The sequence below is a fragment of the Zonotrichia leucophrys genome, chromosome 2, assembly GCF_028769735.1.
Source record: "Zonotrichia leucophrys gambelii isolate GWCS_2022_RI chromosome 2, RI_Zleu_2.0, whole genome shotgun sequence".
NCBI classification, from domain to species: Eukaryota; Metazoa; Chordata; class Aves; order Passeriformes; family Passerellidae; genus Zonotrichia; species Zonotrichia leucophrys.
The window spans coordinates 39,893,650-39,913,237 of NC_088171.1; the positions used below are offsets into that span (position 1 = coordinate 39,893,650).

General features: G+C 39.2%; 1 protein-coding gene across 3 annotated transcripts in view; it reads left to right on the forward strand.

Moving 5' to 3' along the window:
- The window catches only part of RARB (retinoic acid receptor beta), a 320,129-nt gene that overhangs the window by 242,972 nt on the left and 57,569 nt on the right, over positions 1 to 19,588 (forward strand). For all 3 annotated transcript variants that reach the window (XM_064704651.1, XM_064704652.1, XM_064704654.1), the window contains one exon: positions 10,477 to 10,625. In XM_064704651.1, the coding sequence (XP_064560721.1) occupies positions 10,477 to 10,625 (149 nt within the window). The remainder of the gene's footprint in view (positions 1 to 10,476; positions 10,626 to 19,588) is intronic.

A 19,588-nucleotide genomic window follows, 5' to 3' on the forward strand; every position in this document is an offset into this window, starting at 1 on the left:
TTGTGTCATGCCTAAATGGAAATAATGGATTGTTTTAATTATAACCCCACAGAGCAGCAACGTGGGTGCAATTAGGCTAGTGTAAGGAATAATCTCAACACTTGGAAAGGGAGCTACATGGATGTAAAACATCCATGTGCAAGCAGGGATAGCACAGGGGCTCACTGCAGTGAGGGTGGGGTGTGGGAGACGTGTACTGGGATATCTGCCTGGTTTGAGGAGCTACCTTTGCTCCTCCCAGTCTGCACACTGCCCTGTCCTCTTGCAGCAGAAAACTCATGGCTCCATTTCGTGGCCTGAGCTTCAGCAAATGGCCCTGGGTTGAGGGGACATGGCTGGGGAGCTGGAAGCGTGCTCCTCCCCTCTTCCCTCTGCCAGAGTGTTGGCAACCTCTGGGAAAGGGCCAAGGGGTGGCTGCCTGGGGGGTGCTGGTTCAGCAGGTTTCATCTCAGCTTCGTTGTGCCATGAAACCTTACTTGATAAGGAATCATACCTCTGGGTGGCATAATGCCAAACAAAGGTCTGCAGCCTGAGAGTGAGATCCCGAGCAAGGAGATGTAAAGGTTCACAGTTGTCCACTGCCTTGTAAAAAAGGCGAGTGCTGTGTGATGGGGCTGTCAAAGAAAAATAAGGAATTAGACATCCTTTTCAAAGGAAATCAAAACTTAGAATTAGCAAAGCAATAAAAGCCTTCTAAAGTGAAAGCTGGAAACAATACATTTTTAATAAAATGGGCAGTTACTCTAATTGCTGAACCCCTACTGTTCAATTTCTTTTAGTGCCCTTATTCATTAAATTCAGCATACTTACACTTATTATTTACAGATGTATGCGTTTTAACTTGTTTATAGAAACCATGCCTTGCAGAAAGCTGTGGATGGTATAATACTAATTTGTGTTTATTGCTGCCTATAATATGCAATTTTAAAAACAATTAAAGATAGCACTGGAGCTCATCATTGGAGCCAACCTCCAACTGCCCATGAAAAGTAAAATATTAGCACCGTGTGCTTCCTTAAAAGGTTATAGGCCATTTGTAGTGAGTTGATAACCTACCCATTAATGAAGAATTTACCTGTTCTTAAGGATTTTAAGCTCAGCAGTCTAGTTTCTAGGTAATGTTCTAATGTATCCCATTTAAACATATGTGATGGAGTTCATAATTGCCCTTGTAAATGGGTATAGAAAGGAGGGTATATAAATCAATTAGCGATATCCAGCAGTGTGGCTGTAATACAAATTAATTGTAGTGATAAGCATTTTAACTACTACTCTACTAACTTGAAGTAGTTTTGATCACTGAATTGGCTCTTGTTGAGTCACTCTATTAATTTTAAGATTTGAAAGCACTTTAAGATCAAAATGTTCTGAACTAATGCTCCTAAAATTTGAGAAATTAAATGATATGTAAAATATTACACAGCAAGTCAGTTTTATGGCATTTCCAAAGAGAGCACAATAGTTTTATTTTGTCCATGTGGTACTGAACAACTGTGTAATAGTATTACATGATTAAAGATATTAAAACACTCCTTTTCTTGCTGGATTCAAGCCACAGCAAAAAGCCATGATGAATAGTGTTATAAGATATGTTGAACATACAGAAAATAAAAAATTTATTTGGCAGACAAAGTAATACCGAAAACTAATACCAACTTGGATAGGAGGTGAGTTCTGAAGAATAAAATCATTCCTTTAGAATAATACTCTGAGTTATTCTGTTTTAGTGCTTTAAAAGACTTAAAAATAAAAATCCTCAAAACACTATAAAACATTTAATAACTATAAATGGAGACTTTATGACTTACTAAAATATCTGGATGTAGAGATTATAGCAACTATTTCATTGCCCTTGCAATTTTAATTTCTTACTGATGATACTGGATCTGGGTTTTCTCCCATTTATGTTTGCAAGAATCTTTTTTTGGAATTAGTGGAGTAGCAGCACCGTAAAACATAGCTGAAGAAAAGAATCAGACCCCTTTTATTTTTAAGTGTTTCTTTCCTTACTGTGGGCCTTTTCTTAAAATTTTTGATCCTATAGGGAAAGCACTGAATTTGTTACATCACATTTGTATCAGTAGGCCACAGAAATAAGCTTATTTTTCATAAAGGATAAGAGGTCAGAGTTCTCACCTTCTCTACATTTGTGCCTCTTCTTTGCCTATGCCACTTTATTCCACATAAAGATCTGACCATGGGAATTCACAGGTAAAGCAGCCAGGGTGTGAATTGTAAGAAAATTTCATTTCAGAGGACAATCTAACTTCACACAGATGATGGCACAATTATGTATTTTTTTTTTTAAGGAAGAACCTATTTTTCAGTCTTGCAGTAATGCAGAATTTTCACTTGAGACTGATGTGGTTTTGCATGGTAATGGACAGGCAGAAAATCACCGACCTGAAAAAACCACAGAGCTAGCATCTTTCGGATGTTTTTCTTCAGTTTTCCATACGATTTATTTTTTTCATTTAACATGTTTTCTTTTTCATTTCGAAGGTAGGCTCCTAATACAAAGTGATGAGCTGCTGCCCTGTAAACTCTTCCTGCCAAAGCCTGCGGCCATGCTGTCTCTACTCTTACTTTCACCCCGGCTCACTCACGGTGTCTGCCTGGCCATTTATTTAGCGAAAGACGCTCCTGTTCTCAGTTACTAGCACGTCATTAAGTCTCGCTGTCTTGAGAGTAACACAGGTATAACCAGATGCAGTTCTTGGCCCTGATATAATTAATCCTGACAAGCTTTCTGCTTTCCACGTTTGCTCAGGTGTAAATACATCTCTCTGGCTTTACGGACACATAAACCCAAATGTAGAACTGCTTTGCTGACATAACTGTTAAAAAAAAAAAATCAGCCTGAAAAGCAGTATAATTTTCTTTGAAAAGGTGATGTTAGTTATACATACTACCTCAGGGTTTAGTGGAGCTGGTGCTTGAGAACCAGAAATTGCAAACCTATGGAGCAACTGCAACCTCCTCGATGTCTTTTACTACTAACTGTAGTAAATATGTGTGTAGAGAATGTACTTGCCAAAAGTTGTGACTCTGCTGGGAGAAGTACCAAAAGTGGTTGCAGTGACAGCTCTCCCTGTGTACCTGTAGGGCACAGCAAAAAGATGCAGCAGATTCACTAAGGTTTTTTAGGGTGTTTTCTTTCAGAAATACCTGATTGTGTGTTGGTGATTTTCAGGTCATGCACAGTTAATTTATATGACCGACCTGCTAGATTCAGACTTAACATCTTGGTGGTATGTGAGGCTTGGACAGTACAGTCAAGAGCACAGGATTTTTTGACAGTGCACAGTTGCTGCCTTCAGGAGAGGATTCAGGATTTCTCTCAGGCAAGTCAGTTCCCTGCTAGGGAACTCCTGTATAACTGTATATATGATGGTAGTCTTATAGAAAGCTGATTCCCAGCTGGCTGCAGAGATCAGAAAATGAAGGCAAGGTTTCATCACCTCTCCTGAGTTCCCTGCTGGCAGCAGCAGTGGCTCTTGGAGGCAGGAAGCACTCAGCCCTGTCCTGTCTCACAGTGGGCAGGTGAGTGGGGTTCACATGCAGACTTGGGGGTGCTTCAGAGCCCCTGCAATAGAGGGGCCAAGCAGAGTTAGCAGAGTTCCCTGCTTTGTCATATATCCCATATGAAACCTAGGGCAAGACATGTAAGGCTGTATTTTGAGGACACTGCTTAGTGCTGTAGACAGTTTAAAAAAAATCTCGGTTACTGCTTGCATTTTTCTAGGAATTTATGATGCAGCAAATAAAGCTCTTCCACTGTCTGTGCTTCTGCTTCCTGCCTGTAAAGTAAGAATAGCTCTTCCCTTATCTCACTTAGGTGTTACAAATGTAAAAATATGAATGCTCATGGATTATTCACATACTGGAGTGGCAGGGACCATGCTTGTAGATCAGATAAGCAGAAGAGAGAAGGATCTTTCACGCTGCTAAATATGGCAGAACCAGAAGCAGTGCTCATGTTGATGTGTGGCCAGGGACAGCAGGCCTGAGGAGAGTCATTCAGGGAATCTGTGCAGGAATGTCACTCTGGAAGATGTGCTGGCAGGTGGGGCTCCTGGAGTGCCTTGTTAAATGCCAGCATAAAGTCAGGCGACTGAATTGTCATGTTTAACTAATGGATTGATAAAGAGGCCAAAATGTGTCATAACAGAAAAGTATGTTTCAAAAGAATCTCTACTCTTCAATAGGCAACTGGTAGAGATTATTTGGGGGAATAAAAAAATCTGTGAAGAAGTTAGCTAAGTAACAGAAATTATATTATGAAAGTAGAACAGAAAATAAACCAGAAGATAGATACTGTTGTCATCTGACTTAGAGCAAAAAAATCTGGATAGCTCTGCTACGCTGGTAGTAGGATACTAAACTGTTTCTTGACCCTAATCACCTGGTATGAATGCAGGTTTCAAAGGGCTATACTGTTGTATGGCCAAGATCAGTATCCACTGACTCCACTGACTTGTGTTACATGACTCTGCAGGTTAACATTACAGATTTGCAATTGAAACTTGGCAATTTTGTTGATGAAAGGCATGAAGGAATATGATGCAGGTCTCTCTCTCTCACGTAGTTCTAAACTGGGGAAGATGCTGCAAAGGAGTGTAAACACTTTTATTTCTTGTCAGTTGACAAATACAACTTGGTGTATACACAGCGAGGCATTTATTGAATATGAAGCTTTTTTGTTTTTTCAAATCATACTTTAAATTTAGTCAGTGTTTTAACACTGAAATGCTTCAATAGTTAAAATGAAAGAGCTCCAAGGACCTGCTTTGCAAGTAATGTCTCCACTCAAGGCTGAGGCCTTTCAGGGTTCATTCTTTCAAATACCTTTTGACTTGGCAGGATCATGATCATTACCATTATTTGAATTGGAGTATCACTGGAAAGTCCTGCAGCGCCAGTTACTGTACAGCACATTCTGAGGCCCTGCCCAAAATAGTGCGCTGTCTAAATGCATGAGATGCAGAAGGGTGGGGGAAGAAAATACTGTCCTGGTGGTATGTCTGGCTGCAGTGGAGCAATGGCTAAATTTGTACTTGGAACTTCATTAGGGTGAGGATATCAGAGCAGAGAGTGTGCTTCACTGCTTCTTGTGCTCCGAGGCGAGGGCAGAGTTCAGCAGGACCCCTCTCCTCCTCGCAGATGCTGCGGGACAGAAGCCAGCTGTCCCTATCGCTCTGTAGCTGACAGGAGTTGGAGCAGCAAAAGTGCTTCAGCTTTAGAGAGCTCCTGCCAGCTCGGCTGCGCCTATCGGGGCTTGCACCTTGTCTGAGATAGTTTTGGCAGCAGCAGCCCGTGCCCTTTGCATGGCCCTTAAAGTGCCCTGGCTCTGAGACTCCTTTGGGGTGACCTTGCATGCAGTTTTGTCCATTAGTCCAGTCCTTGCAGAGTGGGCTTCTGAGCTCTGTAACCTTTACCTCTTTCTAGTTCTGTTGTTATTTTAATCATACTGTATCAATCCTGAGCAGCACATAGTGGAAACCTGTTAGATACTCTGTTTGCTTTTAAAGTGACAGAAAAGGATCGTTTTTGATTGGGCACCCTCAAAAAGAAGCAAGGTCATGGAGTTTCATCTTCTGATGTCCCTCTTGAAAGTATAATGACCCTTTTCAGATTTAATGCAAGCCAGTAGACTTTAAAAGGTTTCTTTGGCTTTCTTCCATAATACCACCCTTTTTTAAGGTCAGCCTGGCAGAGATGCATGACTCGATTAAAATTAATGCTTCAAAAATTGTAACCAAGAATCAAAATAGAATACATATATTTAACACCATAGCTTTAAGGCAGATGTGTGCAGATACAAAGACATAAAGAAAAAAGAAACCCTCAAATGTGGAAAACAATGTTTCTTAGGTGCTTCTGAAAATCCTGGTAATAGTATCTCAGTCTGCAGTTTTTGTAGATTTTAATCCAGGTATGTGGTGTTCACTTGTAATAAAAAGCATTTCTTTTCGAACTTTGATGCATACCCAGATCTGTAAGGAAAAATTTTTGACTGTGGCAGTTTGCTCTGTGTTGATTAACATGCACATGGCTTCCCCTGAGCCTTTTCCTCGGTCCTCCTGCCCTCAGCCCACTCCACCTCCGTGCGTCCACCCCCGGGGAAAAACAAGATCCAGCACAGCAAGTGCCAGTACTGAAGCAGTAGCACAACTTCTTCGCTTTGTGCTTTTATTCTTTGCAAGGGAGAAAATGGGAGTCTTCCCACAAGGGGAGACTTTGTTTTCCTCTTTCTGTGTTGTCTGTGATCCCCACCTGTTGTATATATGGTAAAAATATCTGGGAGTTATAACCCAGCAACAGTACGCAGCTAGAGTCATGTGTGACCGGGTCAAACACACACTCGCTGGAGGGTCATGGCCAGGTTACTAAGTCAAGGCTGGCAAGTCTCCACGATAATGTTTTCTTTCTCTCTCACTCTTTTTTTTTCTTCTCCCCTTGTCTGTCTTCCAAACAAGAGTTTAAAAAAACCCAAGCCCTCATAACAATGCAAACTATTTAGGCATGACAAATTCAAAGAAGTTTTTTATTAAAAAAAAAAAATGGAGGGAGGGGGCAAAGGCAATGATATTTTGGATTTAATTTTATAGTATAGTTTTATGTGGCACATGAAAGAGAGAAATTTGTATTGAAACAATTGAGACCCACTTTCCCAGTTCCTGGCTCTTTCCTGGAAGATGATTAAAAGCAGACTTTTTTTTCCAGACGAGACATAAAAATTAAATGATCTACAGTATATAGTTATTTTTTCAAATGTTTGGAGGCTTATAAATAACTTCTACAATGAAATGCACACATACAAGCAGCAGAGAATCTGGTTCTAATTACTTGTACTTTAGTTGAACTTTGGCGTTTCCTTTGACTTTCTGCCTAATGTATGTGAGCTGAGTGCCTTGCACTCCTGCAGTGAATTCACAAAAAAAAAAAAAAAAAGAAAAGAAAAGGCAAAAAATCCAGACTCTTGTTGGTGCCAACAAAAATGAGGGTTAACAGAATGTTTTGACCAAATGCAACACTTTGCTATTCACCCTAATTAGCTGAAATTGCGGCTTCCCACCAGGGACCCTGAGCTCAGTATTCAAAATTCCCTTGAGGCTATCCAGGAAATGCCATTTGCTTTACAACTTCTTATTCTTTTAAAACTCAACTGTCCAAAGTGTGCATTAACATGCAAGCTTAATAATCTGAGCTTCTAGGAGAACATGAAGCATTTTGCAGTGCCTGCCTGCTTCTTGTTGGTCTCAAAATAAAATACCTTCTCCATCTGTCAACACGGTTTAGCTGGCAGTAAATTAGCTCTCAGAAGGCACGCTGCGCTTTTAAAGATCTTATCTGCTACTTTATCTAACCTTTAGAAAAATTTCAGACATTTTAGGAATTGTGAAGTGACCGATTGTTTGAGAGTCCCTGTGTGCTTAAGCTGCATTCAGGTGTTGGGTGACAGCACCGAGGCTCTGTTGTCTCAGGTGAGTAGGGATCCTGGAGTGTCACATCCCATAGGACAAGAAAGCAGGGCAAGGAAACAAGTTGCATTTTTTTAATTCTTTTTTTTTTCCCCCTTGAATTCTTCCTAAAGTTGTCGGACTGCTGTAAAAATGCTTCTTCTGGAAAAGTCAACTATCCAAACCCCATCCTTTCTTTTTTTCCTTTTTGCTTGTGTGGACATGCATAGAAGAAAGCAGCTTCTGCTGTCATGCATCCATTAGCTGTCAACATGTTGCAAAAATAACACTTTATACCTGCTGAGCATGGGTTGCTACAGATGCCTGCACAGGACTTCTGCCCAGGCACAGCATACTTTTTTCACATAAAGAGTTACAAAAGCTAAATCCAATGAAGAATAGTAAATCAGAAACTGGAATACGAGTCAAGCATGGCTTGAACTCACGTTCAAGCTTCTCCAGAAAACTGCACACCTTGCCTGTGGTGAAAAGTGAATGTGGCCAAACTAGGTTTTATTATACAAAAACACACCATCAGGACACACCCCTCTCAAAAAAATAAAAACAAAAACAAAACAAAACAAAACAAAAAAAAACCAAACCAAAGAAAACCCACAAGAAACCCCAAAAAAACCACAAAAACAAACAAACCCCAAACCTACCAACCAAAAAAAAAAAAACCAACTAAGAAATCAAACTCTCTAGACAGTTGTTCAGCTAATGCAAGTATTATTTTTAGTGGCACATGTATTTATGGGTGTTTTAGGGAGGATCTTCTGATTTCTATTGGCTCCTTCCTTATTATATACCTTTTCAAATTGTCCTGAAAAATATTCTCTAGCAGTACCTTCAACACTTCACTTGCTGACTAAGTTGAGTATTTATGAACTGAGTTGGTTGCATAATCTCTTCTGGATATCACAAGCTCCTGTTTTTTTCTACAGTGCCTGACAAACCTCTCTGGTGTGCAATACTGTTTGTGGTTGGAACACTACTATTGGATGGTCGTGCTTGTTTAGGATGAATTGATGAATAAAAAGAAGTGTATCAGTATTATTCCTGAAAGGCTGTTTTCCCCAGACTGAAATCACAGAAGGATTGCAGGAGAGCAGTTGTTTTATTGAATGACACAACCTTGTTTTCCCATGGGGAGCCTAAAAACTGCCTTTTAGGTGGACCAGGAGAGTTGAATGAGCTAATACAAAACACATTGTCTGCTGGTATTGGAGTTTTAAAGCTAAAATTTTATCATTCCATAGACTCATTGGAAGCCACCATAATTCATGTATGAGTATGAAATAAGGCTAGGAATGTTTGAGGCTTCTCAAGGGCATTTGATGAATCTAACTTTAATTTAGAAGTACTAATAGATTATTGATTCAAGCAGGGTGGCTGTGCAGAGATCAATAACAAAGCCCTCTCTATCTCTCTTAAATACCAAAAATTACTGTTGAAAAGAAATTATCATTCTCATATAAGTTTTCATTAAGAAAAAGCTTCATTAAAGTTTTCTTGGTGCAGTAGGAACACATAGATGCTTGCCAAGTTCAGTTTACTTAATACTGAAAAAGATGACTATAGTTCTGGACATTGTCTTAATGTCACAATTTATGGAGCCATGTTATTTGACTTATTGTAGTTTTCTGTTTTTTCACAGCCTCCTTATCGTTAGATATATAAATAAATTGCAAAGGTATTTCCTTGCTGAGATCAGAGCCTTTAATACTTAACTCTAGCATTTATTTTCTTCTCAAGAAGTGTTTGTCCTTGAAGTTGATACTAGCTTAACCCAAGGAAAAAAGGCAGAAAGGGGCCCTTCTCTCACGAGTAATCAGAGGTTGCCTCATGTGCTGTGATGCCCTCTGTGAATTCGGCAGCACACTGGTTGACAATGAATCATGAGTTTAATACAAATGTATCATCGTTGTAATCTGAAAAATATAATGTACAGTAAATCTTGTCTAAGATTTTTCCATTGAGTAATATTCTTTAGGGCCTGCTGTTAGTACTCTGGAGATTTAGCTCTGCTGATAGTGCCTAATATTTCTGGCTAGATCTGAGTTCACAGATCCTGTCATTCCAGTATATCTGTTGAAAAGTTGGAGAGATTTATCTGAGAAGCAGCAGACGGCTAGGTGAAACATGAAAATGTATTGCACACCCACAATAAACGTGAGGAATGATGACAGCATCTCACAGAAAACTAATGCAGATGTTTTGGAAAGATGTAGTTCACATGTCTTACCTTGCATCGTAGAGCTTTCACGTCCTTGCCCTGAAAGGGGTTACTGGCTTTTCAACAGGCTCAAAACAAATGACCATCTAGAAATATTAAGGCAATAAAGGGATGTGGGGGTCATAATATATAAGTAGCTTTTTCTCAGCGAGGTTTCCTGATATACAGGTCCTAAGGTAGGTAAGAAAGTGTTACAGAATTGTGGATTTTTTACACATTAAAAAAAAAAAGTTTGTTGTGTTAGTTTTACAGATTTAAAAAAAAAAAAAAAAAGGACAACTTGTTTAGGTAATTTCCCTGCAGGTCTCTCTCTCTCTTCACAGTATTTACATATATCCCGATATAGGCTGCTATCCTGCTAGGTCAGAATTGCATACTGACCTAGAAAAAGGCAAGATATTAAAAAGCTCTCCCAAGATTAGGTACCAATCACAGTTTCCCTTTAAAGGCTGATATCCAACCTGCACATGTGGACACTATACAATTCAATAGGCTAAAACCAGAGCATGAGCTCAAAATTGTCAATTTTGGGAGCCTGGTAAGATTCCTGCCCTACATCTAAATTATTGGGTACTTTAAAATACAGTTTTGAGGCTGTAGGATGTAGTCCTGCCATTATTTGCCTTGCTTAGCTCCCTTTAAATTTTACTAGGAAAGACGAATTAATGTTAATTGTGGAAAGAAAGGTATGGGCCAGTTTGATACTTGCAATATGTTTATATATATTAATTTTTTCAAAATTATTATGCATCATTCAATTTTTTTTTTCTTTTGTAGCAGTTGAAACTCAGAGCACCAGTTCTGAGGAACTTGTTCCAAGCCCTCCTTCACCACTTCCACCCCCTCGTGTTTACAAGCCCTGTTTTGTTTGTCAAGACAAGTCATCTGGATATCACTATGGTGTCAGTGCTTGTGAGGGATGTAAGGTGAGTGCCATCATCTCCCTTTCCTTTTATAGGGCTGCATTTCCTCTTAGGAGAAGGATAAAGCAACCCAGTTTGGTGTGACTTGATTGTCTTCAAAGACAGATGTAACTTTCTTGCATGAATTAATTCTGATTCATGACTAAAGACAAGTAAATTGCCATCATTCTTGGAATTAATTCCCTCTGTAACATCTGCCAAATATGTCTTTAAGGGACTTCCTTAACTATTGACTTGCATGAGAATGTGATCATAGATGTAGACATGATCAAAGGATAAATGGAAAACATTTTGAGGCTCTTCATTGTACATCTGTAGGTCAGATATTCCCTGAGATCTCACATGGCCTTTGGCTGCTCTTGGCCTTTTTCTGTGTACTTCTACCTCTCTGTACTCAGGGGGTGGAATTTGGGAACAGGATCTGATCATCTGGAAATTTTTGGTGTAGTCTCTAGCTATGTAACTAATCCCACATCAGTTTGGGAATTTGAGGATTAGCAGGTTTGTATTTGTAAAATTTAATCTGTCAGACTTCAATGCTGGTACATCTGCCACCTGCCTTCCACTGCTGTGGTTGTCAGAGCATGAATTGATGGCTGTCCATAGGATGCAGTAATAAAGCACACCACTCAAAAGTAGAACATACCTGAAGAGAAGACACCCAGCAGAGAAGAAATGTTAGCTACACCTTATTGTTGTGGCAGTTATTGGAGGTGTGCACATAGTGTGCACTTCCATGCATGCAAGGAAGAAGGTAGAGTGAAAAATGGGAAAGAATGATATCATAGGGCAGGTGCTCTTACAGATAAATTTGTTAGCATACGCTAGTGCAAAGATCTTTCTTAACAGTTAAAGAAAGGACCTATGATTTTTATCCTTTAGCTTAAAATAGATGTGTAGTGTTTAGTACAGTACTAATGCATGCTGAAAATGTGACAGGTGCTATAGCCATATAAATAAAGTTCTTAGAATAAATTAACAAAAAAAATTTTGCTGGTTTATTTTTGTGAAATGATGTATTTTGCAGATAGTGTGCAGTTAGCCATTTTTACTTTATCCTTTGAACCTTCAACTTCTCCCATTCTAGTGGAAATTTTTTACTTACATAAAATATCATAGTCCTGGGTTTGTCATTAGACAAAATACTAAAGGATTGAAATCTGGTTTCCCCCCTATTTTTAACTGTAGAGACTGAATTAGTGAAAGTAACTTCTTAATCTCACCTCAGTTTTAGAACCTCTTTCTGGTAGTGAGGTTTTTCTTGGATGCCCTGTCTGTATTTTTTTCTTTTAGATACCACAAAACTATAAAAATTTAACTGTTTGTTAAGAATAACTGTGGAAAGAATATGCTGCAGCTGATTTCCTTAAGTAGGAAATCTCATCACACTCAGGTGCTAACATTCAAATGCTGGTAGTGTAACTTGCTCACCCACCTTACCTCTAAGCACAGACATAATTGCACACTGTGGCAGAAAGGCCACATGTCCCTAAGAGTTCATTCTTTTTGAAAAACATGCAAAAATACACTGTAGGACTTTCACTGGCCTACTGCAAAGCATTTTCATAAATAATTAAAGCAAGATCTCACTTGTCAAAATACATGAGGAAATCCATCTTGTAATATGTTAGCCATTACTCAGCAAGAACTGAAATATTATCTTCACTTATTTGCTGATTTGCAAGACTTAACAATAGCTGATGTTTAAAGAAGAAGAAAAAAAGATTAGTTACACAAAGCCTGTCAGTCTATGAGAAATAACAAGATTCCAAAGTAGTAACTTGGCTGCTTGAGACTGGTAATATTTGGGTTTGTTGATGTTAGCTCTGCAATGGGTTGGACTAAGGTTTTGTGGAATCTCTTCCATGGATTGAACTAGATTCCTTAGGTAATGCTAGAAAATGGCAGGAACGTGATATGGCTGCTGAATCAACCATGGGTCCCTTTGGTGGACAGTCAGCTGCTACATTTGCTGTTGAACGTTGTCTGAGCTGGATGTCAGCAGACAGCAGACTGCAACACCAGAGGCCACCTCAGAAACCTGTGTTGCCAGTTTCCACTCTTTCTCTAGAAAATGTTATCCTTTTCTCTTGAGCCCTTTTTGACTGTTTGGTTTATTATTTTTTCCTTCATCTTTACACTTGCTTTCATACTGTCATCAGCTGTTTGTCCTGTACCTCAAGAAAACAACCACCTTGAACTTCTGATTTGTGTCCATACAGCCTGTTCTCAAGTCTGCTTTCCCTCTCTGTTCTAAATATCAGTTATTCATGTACCTCTTTTCTTTATAGCCTTCTTCATACAAAAATTAGCCGGTTGCTTTTGCAAGTTTCAGTAAGCACTGAGAACTGAGCACTGCTGCTTGAGGAAGCCTTCTCTCCTGTGGATCTCTGCCTTTCAGTTGATTAACCTAAGTTTATTAGAGAGCCTGTGTTTCACTGGAGGCTTCTGCTTGGTATGGAGCTGCAGCTTCATGCTGATTCTCTGGTAAATCAAGGGAGCAATAATAATAAGGAAGAATTTGTGTTACAGCCTTTTGTGTAGCTAGGAAACTCAAATTCATTACCCCTTTACCTTGAAGACACATTTCCATGCAATTTCAAAGAGCTGCTTTCTTCAAGATTTGTCGCTGAAGCTGACCAGCATATTCAGAAGCTGTTGGGATGGGGAGAGGCAATCTCATTCCATAAGAAGCTAGACTAAAATATCAACCAATCCCTTTCTTTCTCTTTTCATCCAACTGTGTTGCAATTTTCTTCTTTTTCACTTCTATTTTCCCTTCTTCTTTCTTCATCAAATTTGCAATCTCCATTCTGTGATGTTAAATCTTAAACTCATTTATCTTTTCTTCTGCATTTGCACCTTCCTCTGTTCTTAGGTCCTTTTCTCAAGTATTTTTCTTTTTTCCTTTCTGACTAATTTACCTTTCACTTTGAACTCCTGGCAGTCTTGTTTCCCAAGGGAAGCACAAATGGAAAACTCTGCTCACATCATATTTACCTAATTAGGACCCTGATCTTTTGTTTCTCTGTGCTGGCTTTCCATTGGTTTTCTTCTAGTTTTCTCTCTGATTCCTTCTCTTTTGACTTTCTCCTTTGAGCTCCAGTGAAGCTGCTGCCACAATGATCATTATTTGTCATCATCTAATGCAAGGAACAGTTTTCTGTCCTCCAGGTTTTGGGTTGATGGCTGCCTTTGATTCATCAGGCTTTCTTTTTCCCGTCTTTCAGGGCTCTTTCCTTGCTGACTTTTCAATATCTCCTTAAAGGGCTCTTTATCCACTTCCTGATGCCATTCCCCAGGGTTCAGTTCTTTGGTTTTCTATTTAGAAAAGCATCGTTTACTGACCTCTTTTTGTGGTAGACCAATGGGGGATGTCATGGCAATATTCTGCTTATAACATGTGTGTATTTTTAATTGAGAGCCTTCCAACCAGGAGCCCCTGGAGAGCTGTGGATGGTGACTATCACCTTGTGATGTTCAATTTGGGAAACACTGTGCTGTAAATTTTATCTTCCCTCAGCTGCCACCAACCCTTCGATAATTTCCAAAGTACTCCTCTTTTGACTTCTCCCCTCCCATCTTTCCCTGGAGTGTAATCTTGCTCACCTCTCTGCTACGTTGGACACAGAGTTCATAAAGACAGAACTTTCCACTCTTTGTGTCATCACCAACTATAATATCAATTCTTTCAGACATCCTGCCATGATGTCATTCTTTCTGATCTGCAGTATTCTATTTTACCCGAACATTTTTCCTCCAGAATCTGAGAATCTGGCTTCAGCTGCCTTAATTGTCAAACTATTGCTGTGGTCTTCTCACATGGGATTGGTGCCTTCTCCTGTCCTTCCTTCCTCTTTTCCTACTCACTGTCATCCTTGGTTCTTATTTTTCCAGGTACCTCAGAACAACCTCCTCACCTCCTTTGCCAAATACTTTAGTGACCTTGCTGTCTTGTTCATTACTGGAGTCTTCAGTACTGTGCTGTAGTAGGAAGACTCTTCTGTGGCTTGTGTTGATATACAAATCATTTAAGGTTTTTAGAGGATGGAGTATTTAATAAAAGGCACTTGTCAACCACAGTGAGAATTTCAAAGTGGTTAAAAAAAACCCCCAAAACATGCTTCTGTGTTTATTTCTGGGTTTTACACAAAACACAGAAGGGTGTGTGCATCATACCTGGTGATTGGCTTTCTGTATGTGTTTGAGTTTCAAAATCAAACTGATTTTCACAGTGTACTTGTATTTTGTAAGAAAAATTCCATAGACATTCTATCTTTTTATGTGTAAAAACAGTACATTGATGATATTCAGCTAATTTACAACTTTTCCATTTTGTAAGCTGCATGGCATCTCAGAGGTGGGTTTTGCAATCTACTTATGTTGTTTCATGACCTCAGTTACAGACTTCTGAGATTTTTCTCTTTCCCCCCCCCATTCTCTGGGTGTTGCTAGACAGCACGCAAACAAATTCCATTGAAAATGAGCAATTTGGATTTATCCAGCTGGTTCAAGTGGTTATATGGCTGACTGTCACCAAACGCTCAGCTCTTTGGTCCTGCCTTCAGTCCTTGTTGTAGCTGGGCTTGCAGAAAGGGGGGACTGAGAGCAGTGGGCTGGATTCCCTACACAATGCCATCATTGTGTGGGTGAGGAGGAGAAGCTGGTGTTCTGGCAGCTTCAGCTGTCTCTGAAAGCCTTGTCTCTTGTTCTGGGCATTTAAAAGACGGCATTCCTCTGCTGACAGTCCTGCCCGGATTACTGGCTTGAATTCGGTGGGCAGCAAAGATGCCTAGAGCACTTTCATGGGAGAAGACAGCGCAGCATATAAGAGGGTAGGTTTACGGTCCAGCAGCTTTGTCTGAATGATGAAGATGCCTCTCTGCCTGTTATTGATGCTAACAGACAAAAATGTAGACAAATCTGCTTCAATACTGAGTGATCCCAAGTTGGCCTTTATCATAAAATAAGGATAGCTTTCCTTCCATCAGAGTTTTCATATAGAATCACATCTAATGTGGGATCATGAAATTAAAAGGGTAGCCACATTTAATACATTTTCAAGGGTCTTCAGCTCTGAAAATATGTCTGTTTGTTTGACATATTCCTGACTTAAATATATATTTTTATTATGGAAAAGACTTGAAGCAGTATGGAAAAATAGGCTTTGATATAAACCTTGACATTCAAGTCTGTAATTTTGTAGGACTGATTCCCCAAAAAAGGCAAAATACACACAAGGGAAAAAAAAGTAGAGACAATGAAAACATTTTTGCTTCATTTAAGTTTGTTGTTAAGCTTAAGATGTTAAGCTTAGGAGAAAAGCTGTCATTTTGTTACAGCTTTAACTTAATCACTTACAGATGCAGTGTGAGGCAGTCCCACCACTCAACTTGAGGCCCAAAATTACTTGCCCAACTTTGAAGACTTGGCTTTCTGCAGTCTATTAAGAGAGAGAGAAGCTCTTCTGATTGCTGCTTCAAAGCATCTAAACCAGATCTGCTCTGGATCACCCCTTAGAACAGCCTGTCCCCATGAGCCTTTGGGTTAGGTGCCCAAGCACGACTGTGTTAATGTTCTCTGATATGATGTTCCCTATGATTATGTCCCTCTGGACACTGAGGGACTTGGGGTTTTCCTGTTGCAGGCCATGAATCCTTGATCAGCATTGGTACAACAACTGGTTTACAAAATGCTACACAGAGAGAGAGAGAGAGAGAGAGGGAGGAACTGGCTTTCATTTTATTTGTTTGTTTGAAATTTGATGGCAAGAATGTTATTTCCACCCTAAATGATATCATGATTCTATGATATTATGCTTTGGTCTGCCAGAAATGTTGCTGAGAGAACCTAAAATATTTTATGGATTGTTATAAAAAAGTTCCCTTTATGGAACAGTGTCCTTTGGGACAGATGCCTTTTCCTTTTAATAATGTCTCTTACATCATGTGAGAACAGATTTGCATTTTCTTAGGCAGTTCTGGGATTGTGGAGGGATCTTAAGCAGCAGTTCTTTTTGATAACACCACTCTTGCACATGTTAGCTTCTAGCTATAATATAATTATGTTTAAGCCTATATTTATGCCTCTTTACGGGGAATTAAGGATCCAGACATAGAATTTTCTCAGCTGTTTAACAGTAAAAAATAAAAGCACACTTCATAAAGCTAGCTAACTAACATTCCATGTATTTGTTTGGTTTTGTTTTCTCTGCATGTTTTAATCACCTACAACTGAAACAGAAAGTAAGAAATGTAAGCTTGAAAATATGTGCGCGGTATGATTTGTATCAGGGAAAGAAGTAACATTGTTTGCAGCAATGCAGTGGGAAAAGCTTCTGCTGGTTCAAAGAAAAATATAGATCAGCTTGAATGATCAAGCTGCATTCGTCTCCATTTAGGCTGTGTTAGCGACGGTGCCAGCGGTAGAGATGCGTGCTGTCATCCATGCACAGCTATGAAAAATTCCTCAAATCACAGAAAATTGCTCCTAGTTTCAGTTAAATCAACAATACTTTTTAGAAGGTGAAAAATGTATTTCAAAATACATTTCTGCATACTATTAATATAATCTGATCTTAAACTGTAAGCACTTTGTAGCATAGCAACATTCCAAGCCATTCATTTGTAGAAAGCAGCTCCATATGCAGAAAGGCACTAAATAAGTTGCAACTGCTTTAAATGCAGTACTGAAACCCTGGAAATTTTATTCATTTTGTGCTATCAGGGAAGACTTGATTGTTTTAATGCCATTCTTGAAATTTTAGTTTTTCAAATAACAAACCCAGGAAGTTCAAGTGCCCCATGAAAAATAGGGTATCTCTTTCAGTAAATTCTTAATTCTTTTTTGCTTTGCTTTTGTTTGTTTGTTTGAAAGATAAAACTTTTGACAGATCTTGAATTCATTTTAAAAGATGGGAAGCATGTATTTGTTGGAAGCATTCTGAGACTAACAAACATGATGAAATACATGGGATCAGGAGCAAAAAAAAAATTTTTGCCAGGTTTATTACAATCTTTGTCTGGGTTGTGTGAATACCATAAATGAAGAAATAAAATTACTTGCTCACCATAACAGGTAGCAAAAACGTAGATTGTGTTGTGTGCCAAATATGCTTTCCAGTTCTTTGGACCCAGGTTGTGGGTTATAGCCCAGCTGCTCCCCTGTGCTGGGCTTCTGGAGCAGGGATGGACGAAGAACAGCAGTGTCTCCATGAGGGTACAGCACCTACATCCACAGCTAATCTTCCTCTTACCCTGCCCCTTGTCATAAACCAGGGGTTCATCTTAATCTGTGAGAATAGTTGTTTTTTGCTAATTACTGTAATTTTTTTCTGGCAACCATGCTGATGCTATAAAAGCACAGAGATTAGCCCAAACTGACTTTCTAACTGTGCTAACCCTGCTGCTCCACTCATTTGTGAGTATAAGGACTAATGTCCTGTGGAAACAGGAACTGGAAAGTACTCTCTTATTTTCCATGAACTGTCACATAACAATGTATAATTGCTTGGCTTAAATCTTGCACTCCATTCTCTTATAAAATTCCTGATACCATCAGTGAAGGCTTTCTCAAAAAAGAACAGCAATGTCTGACTCTTGATCTCTGTTGTGTTGGTGACCAGCCCCGTTTTGGGGCACAGCTTTGCCATGGTGTGTACCTGGAAGGTTTCTGGTAGCAAGTGGTGTTCCTCCTGCAGGCAGTCATCTCCTGTGGGCAATTTGGGTACAACTGTCCCATTTCAGAGGCCAGGAGGAGATATCTAAGGCAGATGTGGACTTTCCCATTGAATGCCAGCAAGCCATCATGCTCATGACTGTTTGCAAGAGCATTTCCTAACATAAATGTAGCCTTCATGCCTGCTGACCTTGCATATCTTTTCAGAGTCTTTGGCCACTAAGTAGTCCATAACAATTACTTTTTTTGTTGTTGTTGTTATTAATAAACTAAAATTGTTTAGTCTTACTCTTTTGGCAGTGTCTATGCCTTTCCCCATCTGGGAATACACACTGTAAAAAGAAGAAACTTCAAATTTATATGTGTAAGGACATGTTGTTGCTGGAATTGAATCATAATTTCTCTCACCACAGTGGATGGTAAAGAGTCCTTATAGATGTAGTTGTCATGTTTCTATCCAGCTTTCACCTGCCCATAGCTGATATGGCTTATTAGCAAATGGCTGAGGGAGCTCTGGCTCACACTGGATCAGTGAAGTGTGTGTGGTTTCCAACACCTTCAGAAGAATTAAGTACATTATATCCACGTGTAAAAGTGCTGTCTATGCAAATCACACTGTGAGGTACAACCAGAGATGCCAGAAGCAGGTGGGCTGCAATTCAGGCTAGCACACTTGCCTGCTGAGAAGTCCCCTGGTTTGCATGCAGGGAATGTGGAGTGTGTTTTTATTTCCCTGTCACTAGGTTCTAATGGGTTTTACTTTTTCAATTTTCTTCACTAGAAAGAGGGAAAAACCTTTTATTTTGTTCTCATCTTGTCAATCAATTTCATACCTCCCTGTTAGTTTAAGGACCACATGTGGCCTTTAATTATAGTTGTAGAGTACAGGCTGTTCTGTGCACACTCCACAGATTGTACAAGTGCAGAAAAAATACAGCTTTCCACCATATTTAACACAATATTTTGTAATATGATCTTTAAAAGTATTGTTTGCAGATGTAAACCAGCAAATAAGAAAATAGGGATATCAGAGCAAACATCTCAGAAATGAAATACTGTGAGATTTTCTGATAACAGTACTAGCCTATTTTTTATACTATGCCATATTTATGCAATTACAGTGTACAAATGTAGCTTTCATTTTCTAACTCTAGAACTTAAAAAAAAATCTGATTAATGAGAAGTTGATAGAGAATGATATACAATTGATTTTTTGAATGTAGATTTAGGATAGCTTGCTGCACCCCATAAGAAAGTGCACTGTTTTTCCTGTTGGAAAAAAGAACAGA